This window comes from Anser brachyrhynchus (assembly GCF_964034855.1).
Source record: "Anser brachyrhynchus genome assembly, chromosome: 13".
In the NCBI taxonomy this organism is placed as follows: domain Eukaryota; kingdom Metazoa; phylum Chordata; class Aves; order Anseriformes; family Anatidae; genus Anser; species Anser brachyrhynchus.
The window spans coordinates 803,458-824,187 of record NC_137708.1 but is presented as its reverse complement, the minus strand read 5'-3'; the positions used below and the strand labels follow the sequence as shown (position 1 = coordinate 824,187).

At 54.1% G+C, this 20,730-nt stretch overlaps 1 protein-coding gene across 1 annotated transcript in view; it reads right to left on the bottom strand.

Moving 5' to 3' along the window:
- Window positions 1–19,991, bottom strand: part of AR (androgen receptor) — a 61,771-nt gene extending 41,780 nt beyond the window's left edge. Inside the window, exon 1 of the mRNA XM_080553347.1 lies at window positions 18,790–19,991. Within this exon, the coding sequence (XP_080409473.1) occupies window positions 18,790–19,844 (1,055 nt within the window). The 5' untranslated portion in view covers window positions 19,845–19,991. The remainder of the gene's footprint in view (window positions 1–18,789) is intronic.
- Between the last annotated feature and the right edge of the window lie 739 nt (window positions 19,992–20,730).

Sequence of the window (20,730 nt, the reverse complement as noted above, 5' to 3'; positions counted from 1 at the left end):
CAGGCGGCAGCACGAGGCGTGCACATTTGCCAGCCGCAGGGCAAGAAGCGCCAAGCCCCGGCCGCTCACACTTCTGTGCACTTCTGCTTTCCCTGCGGTGTCCTGCCCAGCAGAACCCCGCTGTGCTGTGACCGGCAAGGATCTCCCCTCTTTGCTGTAACTGAGCACAAGCCTTGCTGCCGCACCAAAAATATCTCCCGGATGAGTTCCCGCAGCATGAGCTGCTCTGGAGAGGAGCTCGCAGCAGCCTGCCGAGCACCCAGCTCGAGGTGTCAGCACCGGGCGGGCCTGGCAGGGCCTCCAGGCCGGCGAAGAGGCCAGCCGGCAAGGGAGCGCGAGCAGACGCAGTTGGCGTCCTGGGTGCAGCGAGGCTGCCTGACGTGAACCGGCCACTTGGTCCCCAAGGTATCTCCACAAATCCCACGGCCAATCCACAAAGGCCTATCATGTCTCAAACTGAAAACAACACCTGCTTGACAGAGACATGATACGACACTCAGCAGCGCTGGCAAGGCTGGAAGACCGCTGTGAGTGCCGCAGTCAGACACCCTGCTCACCTTTGTGCTCGGGCAAGGAGAGTGCCCCCTCCAGCCTGCTGACACCTCTCCCTGCAGTGCAGGAGCACTGTGGGCCCCGCCGCCCAGGCTGGCTTTAGACAGAAGCACGTCAGCGGCAGCCTGAGCCCCCCCGGGCAGGGCGGGAGCTCTCCCCTCGCCTCCTGGCTGCACCCAGGGGAGCGCAGCGTGCCCACGGCCGCATCCAGCCCACGCACAGCACAGCCCAGGCCGCCCAGTGCCCAAGAGGTGGCCGCCAAACCACCAAGCACGGTCCAAGAGAGCCCCCCCCGGGCTTACGTGGGCGGTGGGGTCGTGGGAGCGTGTCTGCGCTCTGGAGGAGGGCAGGTACGGGAGCAGGGCTCGCTCCGTGCTCCTGCCAAGGCCTCGGGCCAACGGGAAAAGCCAGTAAGGTACCGTGGAAAGAAAACCGAGGTGGACTGGCTTAAATCAGGGCTATACAGAACTTCAAATGCAACAAGGAGCCCTCTACTTAAATACCTGATTTTAATTTTTTGGAATGATTTTCCCTAGGAATGCATTCAGCAGTGTTCCCTACGTTCATATTTTCATTTTGCAATGCGTTGAATGTGTTCTCTTTAAACAGAGCCGTACTGATGTCTCCACAGAGGATGTGGCAGCTGTTTTCGTTAAAAAGATCCACCTCCTGTTTAGCAAATATGTATATATAATTTGAAGTAATGACACGACTTTTGATTTCCCATTCTGTAACTTGGAAAATGGTGTATGGCACATTTCTTATTTATTAAAGCTGGATAAATGTTTTAATTGTGATATGTGTCAAGTTGCATTCAAATGTGTCTATAAAATTAAAAGAAATGTGAAGATTTTAAATTGTTCCTCCAGTAAGTCAGAACTAATTTTGTCAGAACACACTGTATTTCAAATTAACTGACTGCTGAAGCCAAGTAAGACTTATTTGTAAACTGTGAACTGCACTGACTCGTCTTTTTCTAAGGTTCTCCAAGATTTAATAGCCAAAACATAGCACTGTTTCATGCTTCATTCTTTACACAGGTTGGAAGAAAGCCTCCCGGGTTTTCCGTCTTTTTCAACTCCGAGTAGGTCTCAGCTTTGAATGACCAGCCTTTGAACTGACTTGGCTGAATAAATTGGATTTTCTGTGACCACTCGACTACTGTCAGGAGCTGGTTTAGCAACGCAATGAACACCTGATGCTGACTTCTCCTGGGAATCTGGCCTCGTCCGAGACTTCAGCAACAGCAGTGCACCACCTACCATTATATTTTATTGACCTTCTGTGAGTTGAATAGATTCTAGTAAACATAGGTTTCCTTCCACATTCTTTTGTAATGAGAAAGTAGGAATAAGGCTCCACACCTTGCCCCACGTGCAGCATGGGCTTAACAGCATTCCTCTTACCCTGCAGTTTAAGGAAGATAAACCGTTCTATCAGCTCTGCAGGTGGAGACGGTATCTGCCGCTCTTCCTGTGGGAATTGGTGGAAATTTGTATCGATAATCCCACTCCCTGGTTATCACCCTGCAGAACGGTTCCGTGCATGCAGGGGCTGCAGAACCGAGCCCTCTACAGCGAGTTCAGACCTCGGACAACAAGTACAACTCCCACCGCAGGAAGGCTCCGAGCCTGGCTGCTGAGGGATGTCAGGATTCACTTCCAGGCTTGGGTATTGAAAACACACAGTATTTTCCCCACTTCATTCGGCAGTGAAATTATTGCTAAGGAAACCAGCGCCACAAATTCTGCATTTTTGTTTCTCTATTGGGTGAAGCATGAGTTGAAAATGGGCGGATGGCAGATGATGGAGGAAACCAGCATGGAAAAAACAGATCACAAATAGCATTTAAAGCCGAGGCAGCTGACCCGGCAGGCACACCAGGCGAGCAGGACCTGCTAGCACGGGCAGCGAAGCAGCAGGGCAGCATGACTGCCCCCCCGAGGGCTGCCGCTCGCACCCGTGCTCCCTGAGGTGACAGCACCCTCCTCCTGCCCCGGGAAAGCACACCAGCCCTGGGTACAGAAGGGGGAGAAGAAACAGCACAACCCAGCTCAGGGCACTGCCTGGCCCTGGCCCCGCAGCGTCGCCCCTCGAGGAGGTGAGATGCGGGCAGCGGGAGCCCCACGGGGGTCCCTGGGGGTGGCACTTGCCCCGCTGCCGGCAGCCACACGCAGGAGGGGGCTGCCCTGCCTGCAGCCGCCTGCTCTACGGTGGGAACATCAGCCGTGGTGCAGCTCACTGGCACAATCGTCTTATTTTTAGGCATGTTTATGCCAAGACCAAACCTTTGCACAGATACAGCTGCAGGGGCATAGAAAGGGTTTAGCTTATTTTGTCTGGAATGCGGTATGAACTGTATCTGCAGAATTTCTCTTTCACTCTACTGGCAAGGCACTTGTTTTCTAGAGAAGACTTCACAACTTATGCAACAATACGATCTCCCCATGTCCTCAAAGCAGACCATGCTCTGAGTCATCTCAGAGAGTAAACATGCAAATTATAACGAAGGTTCCACATGTCTATGGTCTTCTTGGCACTCTCAGCCCTGATCTCAGCCGCCAGCACAGCTACGTAGAGGCAGATCCCTCAGCAGCCTGCAGCCAGTGGCTCACTTCTAGCCACATCTTTGTGCTCCGTGGCCTTGCCTGTGCTCCGGGCTGCCCGACGGGCCGTGCCTGTCTGCAGCGCACAGCTGCAAGCACCGGCGGGCTCCCTGCGAGGATTTCACACCTCGGAGGGGTTGAGCCCGGGGGCTGAACGTGCACAGAGCTCAAGCTCACCCCAACTGCTCGCTCACCGGCCGGCTGCGCCAGCACCGGCAGGACCCGGGAAGCCTCGATGAGACGCCAGCACGTTTCCGTTAGTGATGTGAGCCACAGAAAGCTGGACCCGCTGCGTCCGGGGGCTGAAGGCATTCCTTGGAAAATGAAAAGGGCAGCGGCTCTGCAACGCTGCCCCAGGAGAAACCCACAGATCCCATGGGAGCTGCTCCAAGCGACACCAGGCTGAGCGGGAGGTGAAGCCACCCCACAGGGCCGCTGCGACGCGCGCACGCTGAGCGGCAGCGCTGTAGGGCAGCGAGGCTCCTGTGCCACCAGGCACGAGCGAAGCACGCTACCTGCTTCGCCTCTGCGGCACTCTCCCAAGCAGGCGGACAACAAAAGCAGCCAGGAGTCATTTTCTTTTAAGCCTGCCTGCGAACCAAAACACGGATGCCAGGTCTAATTTTAGGCTGCCCAGCCTTGAGAGTGTTCTCTCGATTCTCTGTCAGGCCGGCAGCACCCTCCTCCCCCCGTCCCCGTGCCCACCTGCCCGCAGCGCCCGGGGCCGCTCCTGGCCACGAGGGGCACCGAGGCTGCCGGGCTGAGGCTGGGGGCTGCCGTGGGCTGCTCCAAAAGGAGAGGAAAAGCTGTGCCTGGCCGTGCTTTTTCAGGTCACTGCAAGATCCTGCTGCGGACTCCGGAGCAGCCCAGGAAGCAGCAGTTCTCTTTGCAAGTGGAAGATGGCATCCTCAGAGAAAGGCTTCCCGGCTACAGGGGACACACAAAAGCAGCAGCAAAGCAAGTAACTTGAAAACAGCAAACCAAGCTGAAAGGGCTGAGCTCCCTGGGATTGCCTCACATTTTCTGAAGGGCAGGAGCGCAGATGGACAAAGCACACACCCAGCCCAGCTCGGGGATGCAGCACCCGCGGTACCCGCATCCTCGGGCTCCTGACCGGAGCAGGTCAAGTGCTGCCCGGAGCGGCCCTGAGAGCAGCACATCCAGGCACAAGGGGAAGCGGGTGCGGGGGATCTGGCGGCTCACTTCTTGCCTTTGTGTCTGGGCAGGGACAAGCGCAGGTCTCGCACCTCCACAACCCAAATCCCACGGATGGACTTCAAATGCAAAACTCCCAACTCCACAATCCCACGGATGGACTGCTGCAGGCACTGGGGCCGTGGATGTAATGCTGCTAATACAAGAAGAGAGTGCACATACAAAAAGCATAATTTGTGTCCACAGGTATAATAAGACCCATGCCCACAAATGCACACACACACATACATGGTCAACCCAAGAAAAAATGTGGATCACCTGAAAAAATACTTGCATGTGGAATTTTTCCAGTTAATGCACCTAGCTGCTGCCCAGCTGAAAGCAATTAACCTGATTGGCAGCCAAATTACTTTTCTCCTTTTCTCTCTTTCTAGAAAGGAAAGAGGAGCTGCAGAAAGTCTGTCCAAATACTCTCCAGCAGCATGTCAGAAATGTGCAAACTCTGATGCTGCACGTCCCAGATACCCGGGGAGGGGGAGGAGGAAAGAACCTTCGCTGGGAAATTACTGATACAAAAACTTGTTCCTGTGCTCTGTTCTCAGCACATGAGCCAAGGTCAAAGCATTTTTTCTGCCATTTCTAACTAGCAAAGAAGCTAATGCAGCTAAAATATGTAGCTCCAGTCAAACTGCTGAGGAGTCAGTGAGAAAACACCAGAAAACAAGTGAAGTATCACCTTTGGAAAGATGACAAGGAGAAGCCACCCTCTGAGGCCTTCCCCGGCATCAGAGAACACCAGGGAGAAGAGAAAGTGAAGCACCGTGTTCTCCGTCCTTGTCCCATGAGCTGAACGTGCCCCAGTGCATCTGTAAAATGCATTTTGGGAAAACTGCAGCGTAGTCTCCCCACCAGCATTTCGAGGGATTGTTCCTGATGGCACTTATTCCAGGAAAAGCAGGGGGACTGCGGTCTGGCAGCACGGACTAGGGACTTGTATCTGTTTGTATCTTGTATCTGTGTGCTGCTTTCTGCTTTCTACGGCACAGAAAAGCCTCCGAGACCTGCAGAGAGCAGCGCAGCTCACCCGCGTGGCCACCCGAGCCGCCCGGAGCGAGGCAGCATCCAACTGCCGTCCCAGTGGGACGAGTGCCTGCTGCCCGTGGAAAGGGCATTAGCTATAAATACCTGTAGAGCTGGGCTTTATTTTTAAGCTGATTTCTACTACTGTAAAACCACATAATATGTGGTCTGTGCCCTGTCTACACTGCTTCTTTGGATGTATCAGCATCTGACTTTGTTCTCAGCATTTAAAAAGCCCTCCCAGATGGAGAGCTCAGCAGTTCCAAGCCACAGAGGAGCACGGGTGACCTTGCTCTTTCTGGCTTCTGCTCAAATTGCATGAAACAGAAAAAAAGCAGAGGCGGGAGCCGAGCACGCCCTGGCCTGGAGCGTGGCCACGGGGCTGTCCCCAGGCAAGACGCTGCCGCCCGCAACCCCTCGCCTGGCACACGCTGTCCCAGCGCCAGGAGCTGGATGGGGTCAGATCCTCCCGAGGACAGCACTCGGTCTGCTAAAGTAAATGGCACTATTTACAGGGCCTAAAGTCCAGTCCACAAGTGCATCTCTGCAGAGCAGTTTCCTCAACAACAGACCTGGAAAAACAAACCCCGATCCCCCCGGCCCCAGGAACCCAGATCTGGCAGTGCCAGGGCAGGCAGGCATTCATACACCTTGGGGGATTTTTGCCAAAGCCACCTGCTCACTAAAAATCTCCTCTCCCACCCTGTTGATTGAGGAGGAATAACGCCTATTTTGCACGGTTGCCTGGAAGCTAAACGAATTGCTGCTCACAAGTGCTTTGGAAGAAAAGTGCCTGAGGAGCACAAAGTAGCACAAAAATACTGGTAGTATCTTTATTACTGTTAGAATGTATATTGAACTTCACTTATAAATACTTGTGAAGAGGAACCAGGGTGGCGTTCATTATTTTTAAAGCAGGATGAAACACAAAGAGACGTTGCAAAAGCTGCCAGCGCTGCCTGCCGCACGCGCCTCATGCAGGCCCGGAAGGCAGCTCCGAGGAGGAGGCTCGCGGAGCTCGGGGGCTCTCCACATGGGATTTTCTCCTCCTCTTTGCCCCACACCCTGAGTCCGGGAGGGGCGAGGCTGCAGCGGGTGAGGAGCGGAGCGGGCGCAGCCGTATCAGCAGCGATGGACGAGCCAGCAGCGGGTGCAGCGAGAGGGATATGTATGAGGAACCTCCGTCAGAAGTCTTTGCCATGACAACTGGGTCAGTTTCTTTTATTTTAATGAGCTTATTCATAGCACTGTTATTGTTGAAAAGTAAAGGCCATTCTGGCCCAGACGGTGTGCTGTGACTACCGATACCAAGGCCAACAGCCCTGCTGAGTTAAAACCCCAAAGTGCCCAAACTGTTTTCTTCCACTGCAGGCAAACAAAGCGAGGCTTCTCGGCGTTACTCAGCTTTCGGGCAGCAGGGCTGGGCTGGACAGGGCCCCTCAAACTGAACAGCAGGACTGTCCATTCCTGCGGATGCATCCACCGAATCGCACCACCCCACAGGCATAGCTGCTTGGCTCCATACATGGGAGGCGCTTCTCACCTGCCGCTCACTAATGAAGGTGTTTCATTATTCCTGGGGGGCAGCAGGCTCCATGCACCCTTCGCAGGCTGGCCCAGGGGCGCCCACCACAGGGGTCCCCGGGCTGCACCCACCAACCAAACTAGCTCCATCTTCTTAGTGCTGCGGCAGACTTCCCGGTCTTAATGAACTCTGCTCTCCTAGGCTGAGAGTAATTGACTCTGTGTCTCAGCAGCAGAACAGACTGCTGTGTCTAGCTGTCTTACAGAGACACTTGAGAAAGCCTCTGGCAGTGCTGGCATGCAGCACAACGCGATGACACAGACTGACAGGCAGTACAACTCCCGCTCCCGCCAGAGGTGGATAAAAGGATAAAATCGCAGTTTACAATCCTTTATTTCCCTTTGGGTCCCCACGTACAGCATATCGAAACCTACAGATCGGTGGCAGTGGCCCTTTGCAAGTCCCCAGCACCAGTCCGGAGGTTCCTGGGGACCCAAGGGCTGACCGAAGGCTGCTGCCCTGGAGCCCCAGCTCAACACAGCGCTGAGCACGGCCCCCTCAGCCCCCCCAGCCCCCTGCCCACACTGCCACCCCCACAGGGGACAGACAAGCTGAGGTTCATCTCACCTCCTTCTCCGGTGCAGATTTCTCATGGCCCTTTCGCCATAACCAGCATCCTAAAATGCCGAGCCTCACCTGAGTGACAAGAAATGATTGTCATCTCTTCACCTCCTTCCCTTACTGCATCAGTACGGCCCCGTACCTGTGCTCTGTAAGTCGCATGCCTGGAAACAGCCCCTCCTTTCCCAGCCTCTGCTCTCTGTTTGATTTGCAGTGGGCCGCAGGAAATCACAGCGATCCCTTGGTGTCACCACACAGGAGCAGTAACAGACGAGGCTCCTGCCTCGCTCATCAGCAGGACCCCGCTGCTGGCAGCAGTGCTATCGGCCATGCAGGGATGTGTCAACTTCTTCCAGGAGCTCTTTTTTCTCCAAGAAAAATGTGCATTTTCTGCTGCACAGCACAAACCTGAAGCTCACAAGACAACTTCTTTCATACGCTTCAGCTTTTTTAAGCAAATATATCAACAGTTGGACAGAATTCGCTGCCCCTAGATCCCAAAGCCCTTCATAAAGGAAGCCCCACTACTCTGAAATTGCAGGCTGTGAAACAGGTCTCTGGATTTCCAAGCTGAGGATTCTGCCCCACTTCTCACTTAGATGATACCTCAAAACTCTGAGCAATGGGGCCACTGAAAGAGCACTGTTGTCACCCCTGAGGGTGTTAAGTTTATGATTTGTTTCTCTCTCTCAAAAATAAATCAGCTGATCATCATATTTCATTCAGCTGAACATCATCTAATCCAGCATTACTCTCTCTGCAAAAGATCCGAACAACCAGGGACCTACAAGGACATGAATGTGCTTTTGTACATCAGATAAAACTTCCTAATATCCTCCTACTGTTCACATTCAAAGTCAAGTCCTCAATTACACTTTGTACCAATTAATTTAAGCTGTTAGCCAGGGGAAACAAGCTTCAGTGAGGACCCATACACGTGTACTGGCGGATGATGAGGGATGAGCTGTGGCACCTCCAGCCCCACGCACACCCCGGGCGTGAGCCGGGGGCACCACAGCCATCGGGCACCTGTGGGGCTGCACAAGAGCAGCGGTGACAGCGCACGTGCACCGCGGGGCTCCCCGCAGCAGGGCACAGCCGTGGCACCCTGCATTCAGCAACCAGACCCCACCCAGTGCCATGCCAGTAGTGACCGAGGAATCAGCCCCCCGGCCTGGCCGGTCCACTCGCAGAAGCTGAGGGCAAGAGGAAAAGGGAACAGGGCAGAGGTTTCGCAGTGTCCCCGCCTGTGGCACGCTGTGGCTCCGCGGGCAGATGAAGGACAGCAGAGGCAGCAGCCAGCGGGGCCTCGGCGTGGTGCCCACTGCATGCCACCCGTCACTGGCACGCGACACCCCCGCAGCTGGAGTCTTCCCCTTCCCCAAAACTTCTCCAGAGAGCACTAATGACACAGTGGTCCTGTGCAGCCCCGCTGGTCACCTGCTGCACCGTACGATCTGCACTGCAAGGAAGGACTCTGCACAGGTTACTGGTTCCTCTAAGCCTGTGATGCTGCGAAGTGGCCAGGTAGGATCCTCCAGGTACCCCCTCCTGGCATCTGTGCCAGCTCTGCAGGGAGCAGGATAGGACCCGGCTGAAGCAGGCTCAGGACAGACGGTGCCAGCCATCTGCTACCAGCGGCCGTGCCGCCGCATTGCTAGGCTGAGCACACTGCAGCCGGCTGCGCGCTGGAGGTACCTCTTGACCCCTGGTAGCAACAAGAAGTCAAAACACCGCGGCTGGGTTTGCAATCCAGTAAGTGTCAAAGCACGGAAAAACAGAGGCAGAGACAGGATGGAATGCCTGCACTGGCCAGGTATTAAGAGACAACCTGCCCGTCCCTGCTTCTCAGTTGCTTCCCAGGCACAGCTGCTCCAACTGAAATGGGAGAGAGGGCATCTGCCTCTCATGCACACTGCTTCCCAGCTCTCCTGGGGAAAAGAAAGTGCTGGAATAGACCTGATACTCATGCAGAAAACTTTGCCTTTGCTGAATGCCTATGGAAATGGTGTGTACAAACGGGTTCATCCAAGGTGAGACGAGATCACTTCTCACTAGTGTTCGCATTTCACCTAATGACAACAAGGGAAGGTGCCCGTGCCTTCTGCGTCACGCCACGTCACCAACTGGACGTGGCACCCAGCCACTAGAAAAAAGGGGCCTCCTCCCAGCTGACACCAGCTGGTTGGTCTGTCTGGGATGACTCTGCCGTGTTTGCTTTGTGCGGGTTTCTGGTGCAAAAGTCCTCTCTGCAGAAACCATTCTTCAGGCCAGCAGCAATGCCAAGGGAAAACTTCAGAAAAGCCGAGGAGCAATGGGCGATGCTGCCTGAAGTTCCTTCTCTGTCCCATTGTCTCAGAGCAGTGGTGCCCCCCAAAATGGAGCTGATGCCCAAGTGGTGAAGATGCTGCTTCTGCTACACCTGTGCTGTGGCAGAGAGCTGGAATTCTACAGCTGCCTACATGGGTTTTCCCAGAAAAAGAAAGTTCACTTTGAATTGAAAAAAAAAATATTAACTGCACAAAAGGAGGAAAAGACTATGTCTCATAAGTCTTTCATGCAGCTAGGTTTATCTGATGTTTCTTGCTTGGCATGGCCTTCTGGCTTATGATGCTGTGCTGTGTTTTTTTTCCATTCACAAAATGTGTTCAGGACTGCGAACACCCTGAAAACAAAACAGGGAAATGCAGGGGGGCCACAGAAAAATGGGCATAGTTCTCAAGGAACGTAGATCGTCACTCAGCACCCCAAACACTAAAATCCTCCTTTAAAACACCGACGTGCCTGGGGAGGCTACAAGGCTTATTAGGCTACCAGCTCGCGTGGCAAGATGCCTGTGCGGACAAAGGAGGGTTTGGAGGAGCTGTGTGAAGGAGGGGCAGAGGCTGCTGGCTGCCATGTGGCACGCCTGCCAGCCTGGCACAACCGCACAGATCTGCGTTCCCAAACCGCCCCCGGTGCGGGGCACCCCCGGCTGCAGGCCCGGGCAGCCCGGCCGCGTGGTCGGGCTCACAGCCCCGCTCGAGTGCGAGCAGTCCCCTCGTGGGTACGAAGCTGAACACCTGGGCAAGGGGGAACTCCATATTTCTGCCTATTTCCTGCATTCAGCCGTCAGCCATACGAGCACTGCATGGACCTCGGGGATGTCCCCCAACAGCTCAGAGAAACGAGTGGCTTTTACTAGAAGTAGTAGAAAGTTTCCCACAGAACAGTTTTCTTTTGATAAATGCCCATTTGATTAAATTTTAAATGTTATCATCCCCAGGATGATAAAATAATAAGGTTACTGCTTTTATATTCAACTTTGCAGCTACAAACCCAAGAGGAAAGTATCCATTTGAAACTGAACAGCCTCCTATGGCAGCGCAGCCGACAGCCACCAGCAAGCACACCAAGTACAAACTGAAAGCAAATCAGAGTAACAATTGCCAGTACAGAAATGGCAAATTTGCACAAACATTTGAAAATCACCAGTTAATAAAATTAGAATGATATTCAGTAATGACAAGATGAATGATAGAAAAATACAAGCCACAGAATTACCACTCTGTATTACAAATTATTTTTAACTCTGTGAAATAAAGCTGCTGTCATACCAAAACAAACTGTTCCCATATGGCCACAAAAAATTTCCATATTTTAGGATATTTTTTGATTTATTGCTGCAAGAAAAGGCAACATTTCCCATTCTCCTTCCAGTTCAAGAGCACACATGAGGCTCATCCATTCCCACCAAACATCGACTCCAAATTCTCATCATTTCCCATTTCCACTATGGTTTTTTTTTCTTTAACTATCTGATATTTGCTCTCAAAATACTGCATGTCTTTATTTTTCATTCACCTAACAGCTCGTGATTCAAAGGTGCCACCCTGACACGGACATAGGGCAAAGTGTTTTTTCCTGCCTGAAACTAGGCACGGCCTTGGAGGGTCATCGGGAAGGGAGGAGACGGGAGTAGTGCATCTTCTGGAGGGGATATCTGGGGCGGCAGATGGCATTCAGCGCTTTGATACAGTGTTTTTGTTTTACTTCTTGCAAGGACTGTCCCATACCCCTCCAGTCCAAAGCCAGGGCTGGAGGCAGAGACTTCCAGGAATTGCCAGCTCCGTGCCACATCCCGGGGACGTCCCGGCAGCCGTGCCGCTGGCGGCTTGGGCAGCCCGGGTGCGGCAGCTGCTCCGGGGCCACGCTGCCACCTCCCATTCTGCAGCGCCGGCTGCCCTTCCAGCAGCGTGGTGACACATCGCCACTCTCCATCTCAGGCGATTCCGAACACGACCACGCTGCCGACACCCTGTCATTGGCAAGAAAACCCTGCTCTGTGCAGCACAGCCCTCGAACCAGCTCCACTGGGGCTGATCCCCACGCAGCCACCCTCCAGGGGTTTGGCTTTCAGCTATGGCAGCATGCAAAGCCACAGGCTCCTATGAGTGCTACCAAACATCTCTCATTCATAATCAGTATTTTGAAATATATTGCCCTTCTAGTCTCAGCAGAAAGCACAAAGGCTCTACCGATGTTTAACTAGCTCTCCTTGGCTGTAATGAAGTTCTTGTAACAGGAAAACTAATGGTTTATACTGTAGACTAACTATACACAGTAATGCAAAGCACAGCTAGCATCTGTTACACAGCATCTGCGCAACAAAGAAATACCAGTGAATACTGTAAACAGAAGAAAAATATAAAAGCTGTACAAGTAGGAGAAGAGCTGTCATTGGCAAATCATTTACTGCTTCCTGTGCTAAAATTCTTGGTAAATACAGGACGGAGTACACAAAATGCCTCTGTAACTAAAACCCATTAATGCTCTTACACCTTTTTATGTATTATTTCTTTGGTCATTTTTTCTAAATTCTTCTGCCACTGTACTCTATGCCAACTGCTATGTAGAGCTCGTCCTTTCATTGCATCATGCACTTAAGAGAAACTGGAAAAAAATAATCACAGTACATATCGAGAATGAGACTTTGGAACCAATTTCCAGAGGATGTAAGAGCTCAGAAATGCGAGAGACGGGGAGAAGAGGATGGGAAAGCACAGAGGAGGGAAAGCACAGAGAGAATGGAGGGAAGTCTGCCCTTGAACATTTTTGCAGTGAGTGGATGAAAAAGCAAATAGATGCTTCATATTCCAGGAACAGACCAGCAGGTCCCGCACAAACACACCACATGTGCCTGAACACCGTGCCTTGTTCCCCAGGTGATCCCATGGCAAAGGGACGGGGGGAGAGCTCGCGAGTGGGTGCATGAACAAGAGGGAGAGAGGGAGGGTAGGGACGGATGGAGGTGGGGGGTGAGAAAGAGGGAGACTACATTACGAAACTTGGTATAAAGAATGGAAATACTAAGAAAAAAACAGAAGCAAAACAAACTGAGATGGAGAAGCAAACTGGATAACAAAGAACACTGGAAACAGTTTATTTTCCTTCATGCTCTGCCACAGACATAAGTGCCAATTTAATAGCAAAGAAAAGGGCAGTGTCAGCTCCTAGGACAGAACCGTCATCAGCTCCAGCACTGCACCCAGGCCTCTGCAGCGTCAAGTGCAAACCTTGATGAGGATGGAAAGTACCAATGCCTTTTTCTTTCCATGGGCTCAGTCTGTGCATTAACACAAGGACTGTGATCTGTCCAGTCTGAGTGTTTTCTGGGAGGTTCTGGGCATCTTCAAAAGGAAACAGAAAGTCTCTCACTGCAGGTCGAGTCTAGGTAACTAGACGTGAAAAAGAATAATCTCATTTATCAAGTGAAATGAAAACTAATTCATGGAAAAGACTAAATAAATCAGCACCATCAAAATGAAATGAAAACAAATAAACCAGCTAAGCATGGAACAAAACAAATGAGCTTTGGCTACACATTATAATTCTTCAAATAGTAGCTCTTGGGAGTAAGAAAACGGAGCTGCAATAGATTTGCTACCAGTACGGAGAGACCCAACAGATGCTGCTCAGCTCCTCTGCTCTCCCCCTGATGAGTTCATTGCACCTACTGTTGTCCTGCGAGAATACAGCTTGGGCAGAGTGCTTCACATTGCAGCTACTCCAGTTACCCTGCCTCAATATATCACTTACTTCACAACCCTAACTCAGGCCATGACAGATGAGTGTCTTGTCATAACCTGGTAAAACGCCAATTCACATTCAAATGAGTCCCTAGTTCTCTAAACAAGAAACAGCACTCGGCTGTTTGTGAACTGTTGGCATTTTATTCTGTGCTTAAAATAGCCGTCGCAGGTCTGTCAGCAGGGAACTTATGAAAGCAGCCTCTTCATGCTGTAACCTGTGGGAAGCTCAGCTCCAGCCCCTCCTGAGCTTCAGATCGGGCCTACCCATGTTTGTCCCGCTTTCTGTTTACGAAGCTTTGAAATCCAGTGCCGATGGCACATCGGAGGCAGCAGCCCTGCCCCTGCTCCAGAAACTACCAGTGACTCAGCCACGCTTCATGTGGCTCTATTTCGCACGGCAAAGTGGAACGCTGGTTTGGCAACTCCAGACAAAACTTGGCTGCACCAGAGCTCAGCGCAGTTATAAAACCTGCGGATACGCAGGCTCCAAAACAGCGGCCTGATCCCGTGGCTGCTGAAGGCAGGGAGTCCCGTCTGAGAGCTGCAGGCCTGGGCAGGCAGTGTCACCACCCTGGCCGTGCACTCAGCGCCAAAGAAGGCCTGGGTTTGGGTGGAATTCACCCCAGGAGGTCACCAGGGGCGAATGTGATCCCACTCAGAAAACGCCTCCATCTCCCAAACTGTCCTTCTGCAGCAGGATCAAGCTTCTTAAGGGTAGAAAGCAACAAGTGCATCAAAATCTCTCAAGAATTATCAGTCTCAAAGCACATTACAGACTTTCTCAGTTATGATAGTTCTTGAGACGGGACAAGGAAACTCCTTGTGATCCTTTCCACCCTTCTGCCTTAGCAACTACTGAAGACAGCTTGGCAAGAACTTACAAGAATTTAAGATACTTCTCAGTTGTGTCCTAGGAATGTTTTCTCCTCCTGTGAATTTGTTGTGATCTCTGCTGCAACCTAGGGCACTTAGCACTAATTTAATGCACAGTCAATCCCGATGAGTAAGCTAACAGTGATGCAAACTGTCCTGGTACATGACACGAGAACATGGACGAATGTGCTGAGAATTAAGTGTGCACCAGTTGTAACCCACAGCTTGCTCAAAATTTGGAAGTGATCAGGAAAATTATGAAATCTGTTTTTTAAAAGAAAATCTGACAAGACATCAACCTTATTACCTACTAATCAAAAGAGTTGAGAAAGGGGAATTTCACGTTGAAGATGGAGTGCTCTGAAGACAACACTAGTGTGCTCTGTTTGGAGACGGTGCCTCATACCTAAGCAAAGGTGTCAGAACATGATGCCCAGATTCTTATGGAAAGAGGCAAAGACCTCAGCGGCACCACAGGAGAAGAACCTGAACCCAGTCAAGAGAATTGTTAACAGGAGTGCCCAATGTGTACATTGAAAGAAGAAAAGGCAAGAATTGGAAGGTGAATTTTTCTTACGCTTTTTCTTCTCCTTTTATCAGGAACCATCAAAAAGCTTTAGCACATCAGTGATTTTCCCAGCTGCCTGAGGTTCACTGTCCATGGGATCTGTACCAGCAGCTGTGGACTGTCTGTACATTACAAAGCTGGCCGGAGGGAGAGGCTTCAGAAACAGCATTCTTCCACGCACGGTTTGTCTTCAAAAGAAATATTTACATAATACTGCCATTCCCCTGAGCAAAAAGGTCATATTAGCAACAGGAGAAGGGGGGGGTGAATCCCACTTCTGCGAAAGCTTTTGCATTCTGCCAGCAAAGAGCTGAGGGTCTGCAGCCAAAGGCTGGCACGCGGGCAGGCACAGGGCAGGCTACTGGCGGCCGGCCGAGCAGCGCGGCACGGCGCAGGGGCACGGCTCTCGGCCCGGGCTCGTCTCCTGGCGTTAAGAAGCTGCCCTTGATCTTGTTATCAGAATCTTATCTCCTTCTTCAACAGGGAGACATTTTTACAGGTATTATCTGTAAGAGGTATCACGATTACATGGCTGGCCACAAAAAAGAACGCCTAGCCATTACGCCAGATGATGCATAAACGCAGGGCACCTGCCCAAGCTGATCACTACTGAACCAGAGAACGGAATCTACAAGCTGGTGCAACTAACAAACACATGGATACAAAACAGATAGTAGCTACAGGAAATGCTGTTTAGAAAGCATTGGAAACCACATGGACAGCTAGATTTTCTGAGCCAATCACCCCTTAAATTAATTTATCACCTTTGTTTCCATTATCACAGTAGTAGTTCCCTCTTTGTATTCTTTTTAGATTAAACCAAACAGGCCTAAAACACTTCCTTGCTTCTGTGTTTCAATCTTAAAATCACTTTGACCCTGTAAGCTTGAATTTATTATATCAATTCTATGTCTCAGTCTCGAAGCAGGTTATTTAGTCACCTTATAGACTGCTGGTAATAATTATGCAATAGAGCACAAAGACAAAGAGCTACGAGGCGCAGTGGAACAAAAGCTTGGATTAATTTGTTAATGATACATAAGCATTACTGGCACCACCAAGTACATTGTGTAAAAAGCTTTACATTAAATCAAGATGTGTTAATTCCTACTTTGCTTCCTATGCAATGTTTCAGTGCCTCTAAAAACAGACAAATCCCTCCCCTTGCACAAGCCAAGGGGGCAGGCAGCAATTATGCGTCTAAGCCCGCACCATGCTGAGGACCAGTCCCAGAAGCGGCTGCTCAAGCCCAGTCCCGTATCCCCACCATGCCCTGTGGTCACAGGCAATTGACCATGCCATAAAATGGTGATGAGGACTCCCAGAGAGAGAGCATCTTAGTTTGGTCACGCTGGACCTGCCTGCTTCAGAGAAATGCTGGGGCAGCCACCAGCCCCTGACAGTGCCTGTTTTACAGCCTGCGTGTGCTGTAGCCCAGACCAACACGACAGCAAGCACGCCGTTTTCCACTAACAGTTGCTCAGGCAATCCAACCCTCCTCTCTCAAGGCTTTGGAGGCGAACTTGTCGGCTAAAGCTCCCCAAACCAAATCCCTAGTACTTTATATAAAGGGCAAATATAAACATCCGCCCCCAAATATGCTAAGAAACAAAGAACGTGCTCATGCTTTAGTGTCATATATGGGGGAAGGTGTCTAACTTCAGAACTATCTATACCTGATCCAGACTTCGCAAGTCTTTCGAGGAGACCGGGCTGCAGCTGCCACTGCCAGCATTAGGAAGATGTGGAAATCTAAAGTGTAAAACTCCTTAGGCTGGCAAAGCTGTCGCGAGTCCAACAGAAGTGCCCTCCACCTACTCCCAAAGAAATGCTGAGACTCCATTTCATATAGCTAAGAGGTAAAACTCCTTTGTGCAATGCCAAGTAGGGAAGGATTGTAACCAAACGCAGCTTTGGAAGCTAGCAGGGCTATACAAGATACAGTTGATTGTCCTTCATGAGGGAGTTTTGCTATAAAACGTTTTAGCCCCCACAACCCTCTTTCCTTACAATTGTTGCTCTCTGAGATGCTGGTAAATAAACTGCTGCCATTTGAGCTTCAGCTGCAGCAGAGACTGCTCATTGCACTGCTATTGTTGTAAACCCAAGAGAAAATTGAAAGGCACAGTGAACAGCGATCGACAGGCAGCACACTGAAGTTAGTGAAGATCTTGCTAGGATGCTACGCAAACCTGACAGAGAGTAACCTGTATGGCTTTAGCCAGACCACGAACAAGTGTTCCACTTTCCTTATAACATTTTAAAATTGCAGCCAAACACAAAGAGGCATATAAACACTGTCACTCTCTCACTTGCAGCAGCCATGCAATGCTGTATGAGCAATGGAGTCCAAAGGACAAGGTAATGGTGTTTTAGAAACTCTTATATGAGCTCGTACTCCATTGATTTTTGCTGAAGCCTGCTGAGTTCAGGCAGTCCTGCCGGCCTCATGGGACTGCTCCAGGGGAAACAGGGACACGGACGCGGCAAACTGAGCTGCGCTGCCGGGAAGAGGCGGGTACGGTATTTCCCACAGGAATAAGGGAGACAGCACTTATCTGTACAGCAAGACCCCGGCAAAATGTACCTGCTGTCCAGATCCAACCCACACGATTGCCTGTGGAGCACCACATAAGCCCAGTCCTGTTTTGCTTAACACAGTACTCCTTATCCATGCATAGTTCTGCTGTATGCGCTTCACAGGCAAATAAAACTTCCCAACCCAGCCTGCTGCTCTCTAAAACCTGCATCACCAATCGATAGTGTTTGGATAGCAAAACTTTTTCAACTCTACTCATCCCTGCTAACTTTGCACTGGTTTGAGCAGAGATTTATCCAGACCCAATAGCAACATGCACAGGGCACACACAGCTCTTGTCGCTGATACGACACTCACAGATGGACTCATTTTGACCTTTCCTTTCTTTTACCCTATTTTTTTTCCCGAGCCACTTCTACACAAAATACCCATTATTGTGTAGCTGATAAATACTGCACTGTCCGAATAAAAACACGAGCATTTTGGAGCAGCAAAACAAGCCCAGAAGCACAAGTGTGATGTGTTTGTCCTGTGCTAATTTAAAGGGAAAATCTAATTGTGCATTTTAATCTTTGATCCCACTACACAGTGAGCAGGCGAGTACGAAACTCCAGCGATGCAAACCCAAACTGAGGCCATACCAACCACCTGTGGCTGGGGTACATCTGAGCCGGTAGCTCATTGTTTCTGGTTTTTGTTTTGTTTTCTTTTTTAAAATTCAAGAAGAAATCCTTTCGCAGTCCTTTTCTCACTCCCGGTTTCTGCCAGCTGCAGTGATTCTCTCAAACAGTAATACGCTTTGCTGCAATGAAGGGTGGCAACATATGCCCGCTGTTTCGGGTTGCGCATACCGATTTCACAGAGACCGTTGATCTGATTTCTGAGGCTAATCCACCAAGAAAAACTACTTCTGCACGAGCCCTTCTTCCCAAACGCCTAACCAGCTCCTCCTTTTCCGTGCTGCTCTACCTAAGACGCATCTTCTGCCCGTGCCCAGCGCAGAGCTGCGAGGCGCGCGCAGCGTTTCTGCAGCCCGCTCGCCGCCCGCTCCGCTCGGGGAGAAGCCGGAGCCGCCCCGGGGCTCGCCCAGCGCACGGCGGCGCCGCGCTCCCCGCTCCTCGGCGGCGGCCGCGGGCACGGCGGGGACGGGACGCGGCGGGGCGCGGCGGGGCGGTGCGGGGCTGCCCGCCGGTACTCACCGCGCGTCGCCGTAGCCGCCGTAGCCCTCGGCCCAGGGCCCCAGCTCGCTCTTGATGCAGGCGGCGGGGGCGGCGTAGGGCGGCCGCCCCAGCGGGTACCAGGCGTCGGCGGGGAAGTCGGCGGGCTCGGCGGGCGGCCCGCGGCCGCAGGCGAAGGGCCCGGCGGGCGGCTCGGCGCACGGCCCGTACAGCTGCCCCTCGTCGGCGAAGAAGGAGGGCCAGGGCGGCGCGGGGCCCGGCGGGGCCAGCTCGGCGCCGAAGCGGCACGGAGCGCCCCAGGCGCCGCCCGGCGCGGGCTCCGGGGGGCTCTCCAGCTTGATGCGGGCGGGCGGCGGCGGCAGCGCGAAGCAGTCGCGGCCCGGCAGCGCCGGCGGCTCCTCGGGCTCCGGGGAGCCGCGGTACAGGGCCAGCCCGGCGGGCACGTCGACGGCCAGGCCGGGCTCGCCGCCGCCGCCCTTGAAGGCGGCCGGGGCGGGCGGCGGCTCCGGAGGGTCCTTGGCGGCGGGGCGCGGGGCGCGGGGCGGCCCCCCGGGCAGGGCGAACATGCAGTCCTCGCGGGGCAGCAGCTCGCCGGGCGCCTCCAGCGCCTCCACGGCCAGGCCCATGGAGGCGGACACGGCTTTGCAGAGCTCCTTGGCGCTGTCGCCCAGAAAGTCCTCCTTGGGCGCCGGCTCGGCGCGGCCGGCCGCCGGCTCGGCCTCGGGCGGCAGCAGCGGCGGCAGCGCGCCCGCCTCGCCCAGCAGCTCCTTCAGGTCGCCGGCGCACGGGAAGGGCGAGCCCATGGCCGGGCGGGCGGCCGGCAGCGCCTTGGCGGCCCCGCGGGGCTCCGGCAGCGGCAGGAAGGCGGGCGAGACGGCCGGCGGCGCCCGGGGGCTCGGCGGGCCGGCGGCGCACGCCGGCGCCTGGTGGCTGGTGCCCGGCTCTTCCCGCGGCGCGGCGGCGCCCGGCGCCTGGAACGCCTCGCAGACGCTCTGGAAGAAGCTCTGGAAAGCCCCGCGGAAGGTCCGGCCCGCCGGCCGCGGGTACACGCGCCCGATCCCCAGCTGCACCTCCATGCCCGCGGCGCGCCGGGCGGCGGCGAGGCGGGGGGCGACGACGGCGACTCCGAGCCCGAGCCCGAGCCCGAGCCCGAGCCCGAGCGGCGGCCCCCGGGCGGCCAGCCGCGGCCCCGGCTAGCGGCGGCTCTGCCCCGCCGCTGCCATCCCCGGCGGAGCGGCGGGCGCGGGGCGGGGAGCGCGGCGGGCGGGATGCTCGGCGCCCGCAACAGGCGGCGAAAGTTGGGGCCGGGCGGAGCGGGCAGGTGCGCGGCCCCGAGCCCCGCCGCCGACTGCCGCGGCTGGCTGCTTTTGCTCTTTTTGATCCGCGGCTCGGGGAGAGCGGGAGCGAGAGGCTGGCTTGCGGAGGAGAGGAGGTGCAGCGAGGGAGACCGCCCCACGCCGCGAATTCGGCCCAGGGTCTCTGCAATGATTAATCCGGTAACTCTCGCCGCGGAGGGACGCGGCGCCCGCCGTGGCCTGCCCTGCCCGTCCCCCCGCTCCCCGGCGGGCGGCGGGGGCGGAGAGCCCGAGCCCCGCGGAGCCGCAGCGCCGCCGCCCGCCTTCGCCGCGGAGTCCGGGCTCGGCGCCTCGCCGCCCCCGGCGCTGGCCCCCGCGGGCGGATCGGGGCCGCCGCCGCCGCCGCAGCCCCCGGGCGAGCGCCCCGCGGCGCGGGACGGCCGGGGCGGAGCGGGCGAGGGGGGGCAGCGGCCGCCCCGCCGCCGCTCTCGCCCCGCGGTGCCGCCCGGCCCGGCTCGGCCCGACTGCCCTCAGCCCCGTCCGCCCGCGCTCCGACGCTGGAGGATGCCGGGCTTCGGCTGGGCAGGGTGTTGGTTAGAGCGCCCTGTCCGGGCTCCGGTTTTACGGGACGATCTCCGAGGTCCCTTCCGACCTGGGCTTTCCTGCG